This window comes from Cyprinodon tularosa, unplaced genomic scaffold (assembly GCF_016077235.1).
Source record: "Cyprinodon tularosa strain WSP-4 unplaced genomic scaffold, ASM1607723v1 ctg533, whole genome shotgun sequence".
NCBI classification, from domain to species: Eukaryota; Metazoa; Chordata; class Actinopteri; order Cyprinodontiformes; family Cyprinodontidae; genus Cyprinodon; species Cyprinodon tularosa.
Window position 1 is genome coordinate 501,918 of NW_024039267.1, and position 9,474 is coordinate 511,391.

General features: G+C 37.6%; 1 protein-coding gene across 1 annotated transcript; it reads right to left on the reverse strand.

Moving 5' to 3' along the window:
* Nucleotides 1-5,141: 5,141 nt before the first annotated feature.
* On the reverse strand, nucleotides 5,142-8,066 carry LOC119796066 (diamine acetyltransferase 1-like). The gene is made up of 6 exons (XM_038304423.1): nucleotides 7,809-8,066; nucleotides 6,644-6,695; nucleotides 6,482-6,562; nucleotides 5,828-5,929; nucleotides 5,709-5,749; nucleotides 5,142-5,581 (listed from the first exon to the last, which is right to left on the reverse strand). The coding sequence occupies exons 1-6, from the start codon at nucleotides 7,869-7,871 to the stop codon at nucleotides 5,405-5,407; spliced, it is 516 nt and encodes a 171-aa protein (XP_038160351.1). The 5' UTR covers nucleotides 7,872-8,066; the 3' UTR covers nucleotides 5,142-5,404.
* Nucleotides 8,067-9,474: the final 1,408 nt, after the last annotated feature.

Here is a 9,474-nt window from a genome sequence, read left to right on the forward strand (position 1 = left end):
GAGCTTTTAGACTTAAAATTCACTATGCAGAGATTTAAGGCATTGGGGATTAAATGTTGTAAAGAGATTTTTGCTGCATCAAAGAATGTGGGCGTGGCCAAGCGTCACAGTCAGACTTTTTCTCAAAAAAAAAAAAAGCAGCCCCAGAGCATGTTTTTACTGAAGATTAGCAGACTTTGTACACACATGTAACCCACAGACACCTACAAAAAAATGTCTTGGAGCTGTGGTGCAAACCTCACAGGAAGTCGGCCATTTTGAATCAAAGCCACATGGCTTTTTTTTTTTTTTTTTACTCGACTCATATCGAAGTGAACTAGAGCTTTTCAGTTAAATGCTAATAATTCTAATTGACTGAAGATAAATTAATCATTGATTGAAAGTAATTTAGAAATTTATTACATTTAGAAATCTATTACATAGTAGAATAAACAATTAAACATAGAATGATTGAATTTCTAAGTTGGTCTTTTTGCAGATTAAAGTAGATTGTAGTTTAATTTATTGCAATATTTAATATTCTGCTTACCTCCTCAACTCAAGAACAAATGCACTTATTTTAAGAAAAAAATTCTTATCTAGATTTCTCCAGTGTAGGGATTAGATTAGATTAGATTAGATTAGATTAGATTAGATGAGCTTTATTGATCTCACAGTGGAGAAATTCACTGGTCACATATTGGCATAGTACCGGTAATTAAAGAAGGTGCAAACAAGGAGGAAAAGGTGCTTTAGGAATAAAAAAAATATAAGGGATTAACACAGAGATTTGAGGTGAAATCTACAATCAGGATGGCTTGTATAGGGATTAGTTTATGCAGGGATTATAAAGTGGAGCTGGATAAGATGTTATGGTTTCTGGGCTGATTAAACACGTGAAACTTAAAAATAATCCCAGTAATAGATTGACTTGACATTTCAGCCATTTTATAATCGTGTATCGCTTCATTTGGTGCTTGCTTTGCTTTTTTTCCCTAGTAAATAATTATTTTCCTTTACTTCAGAATCAGAAGGCTTAAGAGGGAAATGTACATGTTTATGTATATCTTTTTATCTCCCCACATCAAAAATGTTCTTTGATGATTCAAACTATTATTATTTACTTCTTTTTTATACCTTAGTTTCGTTTCTGCTGCTAAACTTTTCAAATTGATGTTTGAGCCTCCAAGGTCAGGGCCCTGCTGATGAACTGAAACATGCTCAGACTGAGATAGTAAGAACTGCTTTTCACTGTTAAAGTTTGTAACAAGGCGTCGAAACTGAAACGATTTTGCATCTGACTTCTAAAGAGCCAAAAACAGCTGATTACAAACATCCATGTGAGAAAACGAACCTGGACTGTCCCACAGCAGCCTTCCTGCTCAGCAGTGCTGTGGTATTCAGTGGACTGCAGAGAATCATGAGGGCAGAAGCACGAGGAACTGAGCGCTGTCGCTCACTTCCTGTTCTCCATGATGGGCCCGGTTTCACTGCCGCAGGCCTCTATCAACAACGAAACCAAGTCCTGAAGATGCAGCTTCATTTGAGATTTGTTAAAATGACAGAAGATAGAAAACAAATGACACTAAATCCAGTTCATTTATATATATATTTTTGTCTGCAGAACTATTAAATTCTGATTAATTTAGTTTATCCAGCTGATAAATGAGTTTTCATTGGCGTAATCCTCCTCCATTTAAAAGCCATATAAAAATCTCCAGTTATTTATGAGCTCTGATCTTCTTGATAAGGATGTTCTTGATAAGCTGACGCTCTCATTTTCTCTCCTTGTTAATATTTAACAAATCATCCAGTTAAAACCAGATATTCTTTGTTTGGCATCAAAGAAAATCAGCCAAGATATCAGGAAGAGAGCCTTAACAAGTCTGGTTCATCCTGGGATAAATGACCCCAAGGGCACAGCTGGTATTAAACATTTTTATAGGACTGTTACCAGGGGGGGATTTACCATTAGGCAATACTAAGGCAGTTGCCTAGGGCCCCAAGTTCCTGGGGGCCCCATAAAACTCTGTTTACATGTATAGTTAATACAACTATTCCTTATTTGTGCACATTAATTATGTTTTTGATAAAAATCCTTTGGCTAAAATGCCATCAGAACGCTGATAAATAGAGAGGAAAAAGGGACAAGAAGAGAGGGACAAAACCTAGAACAAATAATGGATGTCTATTCTATTAACATTTCTCTATCTGTAGAATGGGTCTGTTTTATGGGTTTTCTTCTCAGGGGGCCCCCTGCCTGTCTTTGCCTAGGGCCCCAAATTTCCTAAATCCGCCCCTGACTGTTACATAGATACTATAATAAACGCTGGATCTCAGTCTTATCGAAAACCTTTCCCAGTTACACCACGTCTGGTGGAATGGGCCAAAATCCCTGCAAATTACTCTGTGGAGCTTAAGGAGGGAAACCAAAGACATTTAATCCAAATTATTGTTTTTAAAAAGCAATTCTACTTGATCATGGAAATTAAGAGAAACTTCCTGGTTATAAGGAAACAAAATATAGTTTTCTGTATTTAGCAGAAATAATTTAGTCAATCAAACTGAGTTTCTATATTATAGGAAAACAAGTGGTTTCAGCTGTATGTCTTAACCCTGTAATGCCAAATGTATCATATTTGATACATACGGTTTCTGAAATGTTTTGCGTCTGACACCTTTTGCATAATTTATTGGTAAAAACTTTGCTCAAAATCCTATTGTACACAATCAGATATACCTGATAACAGAGGGCAGAAGACTACACAAAAAATAATCTTGACTTATCGCATGGTAATAAATTATTAATATCAAAAATGTATTTCTGTTTTTTCTTTTTACATGTTTTGTTAAAAGGCCAAATAAGGACTTCAAACCAAAAAAAAGTAATTTTCTGTTTTGTTTTATTCTTGGATCGGGCTTTAAAGGGTTAATAGATAAAGAAGATCTGCTTCTTAGGAAAAACAGAGATCAAGGTTCTCCTTTGACGTATAATAGTGTATAATCAGTGGAGACGATGTCCTTGTCCTGGGAAACAATGTTTGCTTTGTTAGATGTGGCTGCAGTTGGTTCAGGAAGCTTCAAGTTGGAGGTAGGTTAATGTTTTTACTGAAAGCTGGTTAATTATCCCTATAAAGAGCTTTTAGAGTGCAGTTTTCTTCCAGAAGGATCTCCAGTTATAATAAAACCACTTAATGTTGTGTAGGTTTTACATGACATGAACTTTGACTCCATTATCAGTCAAGATGAAGTCACGTTCTGGTTAACTATTTTGACCCTGAAAGAAGGACAAGATGTACAGGAATATGTTTCAGAGGATTTTAACGGATTCCTTTGAACTAAAATCTGGGAGTTGAATCTAACTAAATTGAATTAGTATTAATATCGAAGTAAAAGGCAAACAGCATGTTTATAAAAAGATCTGATGAAAATATATAAATTGATCAGGATTTTTTTTTTTTAACATAAGAAAATTCCACTTTGAATTTTTGCTGAGTCGTGTTTTAAAAAGAACCTGAGCTTCCAGAGATGAAATAAGTCATTAGTCCTTTATCTTTATGGTCCTATCTTTGCAACAATTAAAGCTGTTCTGGTTTATAACAGTCTGGTCTCTGTTTAAAGAAAGTCTATACAAAAAAAAAAAAACAGGAAGGCATTTGTCCTTTAATTTAGACATTATGCGGTGAACAAGTTGATGATATACATTTTTAACTGTTCACATCACACATTTATAGACAAGTCATTTGCTTAATTTGCAAGAGTGTGTCGACAAGTCTGAACTAAAATCTAAAAGTTTATTGCTGAGTAGGTTTGCACTCTCAAGGAATTTGACTGGATGTTTATGATGCAGATAAAATAGATATATACAGAATCTATACCATATACGATATAAAACATACAACATACTATCAGTGTTTGTTCCATGTTTGATGCTAAGCAAACTGTCTATGCTGATTTTAAAGAACTCTTAGCATTAGACAGCTAAGCTGCTAACTGTAAAACCTTTGTGATAAATGTGAAGAAATTAAAATATATTACATCACATAAAGTTACTAAACATTTGGAAGTGATGATTTTTAGCACCACCCCGCCTCTCGCCTGTGGACAGCTGGAGATGGGCACCAGCTCCCCTCGCGACCCCACTGGGGATTAAGCGTGTAAAAAATGGATGGATTTTTAGCACCTGGTTATGATTAAAGCGCAGGAGATTTTTACCTTAACTGTTTTATTAACCTCAAATTAATTTATTTTCTGTTGTTGAAATGTAATAATTACCCTTGGGAAGAATTTTACCTTTAATTGACTTCGATTTTGTCATTTTGTATACACAAGTGTAAACAAAAATAAATTTTGTTAAGAACAGCTCTCTAGACCACGGGTCTTCATCGTTCTCCAGGCCAAGGACCCTCAAACTGATGGTGAGATGGAGCGGGGACCCCCTAATTATATATATATTGTATGAAATTTTATTATATCAAACTGGTCCTATAGTCACTCTATTACTGATGGAGTAATGTAACGAAAGTGATTTCGGCCTCGGATTATTAAAGTATTTCTGATTCTGATGGGACAGGTGTTGTGAATGAAATGGTGCCCAGATTGAAAGAGCTCCTGTGTGTCGCTGAATGTGTGCATTGATGACTGAAAGACATCTTCTGCCTCCATTTATCTGTTTACTAAAGTGTGTTGAATTCATGTTAATGTGTATTTAAAGACATTTCAATTAGTGCAATATATAAAAAAAAAAAAAAAGTCTCAACAAAAACTTTTGCGACCCCCATTTAGTACCTCCATGGACCCCCTAGGGGTCGCGGACCCCCTGTTGAAGACCCCTGCTCTAGACCATTTCATTTTATAAAGTGCAGCCTTGATAAGGTTAGCAGCAGTGATAACATTGTTTTGAATACAGTAATGTAAACATGACTGTATAGTTACAGTTCTAATTTATTTTGTTTAAATATGGGTGGTGTTTTGCAGTTTTGCTCTCAAACTGCAGTGTTAGCATTTGTAAGTTTAGCTTCCTGTCCTTTATGACCGTTTCAGGGTTTGCCTGGTAGTTAAACTTATTTAACCAAAGTCTATCAGAGTTGATCTAATAAAGAGTAGTTGTGTTAACTGGATCCTAGAGTCCCCCCCCCCCCTTATGACTAAAAGGACACATCTTGTTTTTCCAGTGCTTGTTTTATTGATCTTAAACCAAAAATAAGAAATGCTGGCTAACAATAGACTAGGATGAACCTAAGTCAGAGTGACATATGTAAACTAAATGATGCAAAGTACAAAAAAAAACTAAAAACACATTTAGATATATTTCCCTATTTAGAAGCTGAACTTGTAACTGCGAGCTCTGGAGAGGAAAGTAGAGATATTTCAGTTATAGTCTCAGGTTTGCTCCTCTCTCTCTTCAGCTCTGCTGGACCTCCAGTCATTCCTCAGCCGGGGTGGCCATCTTGACCAGGCTGTCCTTGTCGAACCTGAAGAGCCTCCAGCCCTCCTCCTGGGAGAGGTCCTCGGCGCCACGCCGCTTGTAGAACTGGACGGACGGCTCGTTGTTCTCTGCCACGACGAACATCATGCCAGTGCAGCGCGTCTTCATCGCCAGCTGAAGGAGGATAAAACGGGGAGATCAGCACCTTTACGCTTTCCTTAGCAATCTTTCAACATCCTAAAGATGCTGATAAAAAATAGTTTCCTGAAAATAAGACAAGGTTTAGTGTTCGGATACTTACATCACTGAGGTGGCGCAGAATCCCCGAACCGATGCCGAGCCCTAAAGAGCACAGAAATGGGGTTAAAAACACATCCCATCATTTCAGATAGATTAATGGATACAGAATGATTTCCTGACCTCTGCACTTGTCCATTACATAGAACTCCTCCAGGTAGAGCTGTTTGCCAACCCAGGGGTCATAAGTAAAGTAGTACATGGCAAAGCCCACCACGTTCAAGTCTGTAGAGGGTGATAATAAGAAAGAAATGGGTGCTTAGTCTGTGCATTTAGAGGCTCAAATATATGACTTTATTTGGTATCAAGACTATTTCAAACTAAAAACAAACGCATGCGTCTGCACCTGCATGCTGAACATTTACATATTACTTATGCAACCAAAACAATGGAAATGTTCTCCTCCCTGCTCAGAGGTGTTGACATTTGACCTACTTCTCACTGTGCTGATACCATGGAAACTTTGCTCCATGTTTCCAAAAATCCCTGCTCTAATCTCACGCTGAGAATTTCTTCAGCACACGCAGCGCTTTAGAACATCTAACAGTTTACATAAGGCTGAACACCTGCAGCTTTATGTTGCTTCCACTCATGTAAAAAACAGGAAGCAGAGCCTGTGACGCCCGAAGGCAGAACACGGGTGGCGTGAGCAGATGGTGAGAAACTCAGCCGGCTCATTGGGTGCAGATAAAGCCCTTAAGGGATAAAGAATGACACGGGAAGGGAAGGCTGCTCCTCCACAGGTTTTATTCTTTAAGACGCAAGACTGATTCGTACCTTCGCCGCCATTCTCTCCTTGGGTTTCAGCGATGATGCAATGGTAAAACGGGGTTTCACCAAACCCATCCTCCAGGAGGTCTGAAAGAAAGTGCAAGTTTTAACCAAACGAGTAAGAGTTGTATGCAAACATCCAGACTGAAAGTTTAACGTGACGCTCACCCTTTTCCGTCAGCGTAACCTGGCTCTCCATCTCTTCATATTTTGCGAGCTCCTAAGATGACGAAGAAAAGGAAAGTTGTAGTTGATCGTTAGCTGATAATAACAATAAGAAAGTAGTCAAACTATATCAGCATATGTTTATTTACAAGAGGCAAACGGAGGGTTAATATGAAACTTGTTCTTCCACATAAAAATTTATAATAGTTGGAGATTTGAAATAGTAGCAGTTACATTAAAAAGCAGACATATTTACACACATATTGCTTCTTCCTCATCAGTTATCTGCTTACATCAGGCTCCTCCACTTCCGCCTAATTCTACAGTTTGCCTCTCTATACATGAACAGCTGGTCGGCTCTGTTTGACTTATATCTTTATTATGGATTTTATTAATCATTTCTATTTCATCATTTTGTGTATTCTATAATTTTAGATCCATATTCTTTATGCATTTTCTGCAATCAAAAGGGCTACGTCTAACTATTCTGTCTAAACTTGCGCTTCAAAAATGATATTTTCAAAGTTATATTTCACTTTTTCTAATTAAAACAATTCAATAACAGTTTTTTAATAGATAGTTAACTGTATCATTCATGGTTTCTTGTTTATAATCGATAAAATTTATTATTTCCAGCCTTCAACATATAATTGAACGTCCTCTATTCAAATTAAACATTATTATAACATTGTAATAATAGAATGTGTCTGAAAATAAACATGTTTATATCCGTGTACTTTGAACCTTTTACCCAGAGTGCATCTGTACCCACATCAAAAGTACTTCATGTTCCACTTGCTATAATAACTTTAATGTTAGTGAGATTTAGTTGCCTTTAAAGTTAGGGTGATTAGCCAACAGTGCTATGTTATTATTGTGAGGGTGGGTTAGTTATTAAGGTGAGGTCGGTAGTTAAAAGGCTCGGAAACAAGGTCAGCTTCGGTAAGAACAGAAGCTCGGCGAGCAGGCGGAAAGCCCATATTTGGAGAACCGGAAGTCAGGGCGGTTATGAGTCGTGGCTCAGGCAGCTCTGACCTCATTCTCAGGACATCATTCAGACAATGTATGTCAGTGTATTTAAACCTACAAACATCGTTATTTTTTTTATCTGAAAACATTTAGATGAAACAAAAAATGTCTGCTGTTAACAGCGGCCGTTGTCTCCTACCTTCACCAGTCGTAATATATCTGGCACGTCCTTGGGCTCAGCTTTTCGTAATTTATAATCCATTTTCTTCTTTTACTCTTTTTTCCTTTCGTTAGAAGACCTCTGTATGTGAAGTGGAAGATCAGGTGTTTCTTCATTCGCTTCGCAGTGGCTTTTCCCCCACAGTCAGCCTCTGGTCAGGACGCGTTCGTCGACACAAGCTCATCCAGCTCCCGGTGGCCCCTTTCTGGGTCGCTGCTGTTCTACTGCGCTTCCTTTGTTTACGCCGGTTTTTATACCCGGCTCGCACTCGACTCCTATTGGCCAGTTCACACCGCTCTCAGATTTCTGACGAATCAGCGACCTCCTTTCGGAAGTCAAGGTTCTGTTCATCCTATCAGCATAAACAAGGAAAACTGGAGGCCAAAAAGTTTTATTTTTGTTGTGACGCTTTAGAAAAAAAACTTTATAAGTATTTTATTCTTTACATCATGATTTTTTTTTTCAGAATTCTATTTGAAATGTTGATGGATACACTATAATTAGAACATATTTAGACTTGAAGTGAATATATAACTTCATAAAGGGTTCATTATTTCCCCCAGATGATTTTTAATGAAATCAAAAGACCCCCACGCCCCAGACTCACATTAGAGAGTTACTGTCCACACTATAGCAACCAATATCAACATCAGTAACATATGTGGAATTTTCCATCCTTCCCTTAAGTTAGGGTTGTAATTATACACCCCACTCACACTGCAATGGTTTTGATAATTCATGAACACAATTGGCGGTTAGGAGTTAATATGTAACCTGAGGAGTTTCTAGTGTTTTCTGTTATACAGTGTTGTCTTTGAAATCCTGCAAGATCACTGGTGAAATGATGGATGGATGAATGGATGGCTGGACGGACGGACGGACAGACAGACAGACAGATAATTTTCTAATACTTCGGTTAACTCTTCATTATTTTAGATACCCAGAAAACCAGAACTGAATGGGACACGACGCAGAATTCAATGAAATTTAAAAAAAAACTTGAACTCCAAGTGTACTCTCAAAGAGTAAAAATGGTAGTTAAAGTGAGAAAATGTAAACTTTAGAATACTGCCTATTGATGCTGTGATAGGCATATATATACACATATTAGAGTATTTGCCCAATTTTTGGTAATCGGTTAATATATTTAATATAGTTGGTGTTTATTTTCCAAATTGAAATGTTTGATGATCAGAAAGTATTTCTATGTAATCATTGTCAGTTTGATTTTGACAGTTATTGATGGTTGTTCCAAGTGGGTCAAGTGAACCACTGAATGAAACAGTTCTAGTTTTTAAGCATAGTGAAGATTAGGGAGAACGGGGGGTGCTGGGTTAGTGGTTAGAGCAGTGTGCTTGTGCTCTGAGAAGGTTGCAGGTACCCGGTTTGATCCCCACTGCCTCCACTCTGGGTTCCAGAACAAGACCCTTAACTCGACACTGCTACCTGGGCACCACACAATGGCAGCCCACTGCTCCCCAAGGGGATGGGTTAAATGCAGAGGTAAATTTCTCAAATGGGACATCAACAAAGTTCAATTATTATATCAGCGTTTCCCAACCTTTTTTCCCCTTGTGTTCCCCTTTGGGCATTTTGTCCTACCATGAGTTCCCCTCTCAGTCAAAAGTATTGATTATTGTCCAAA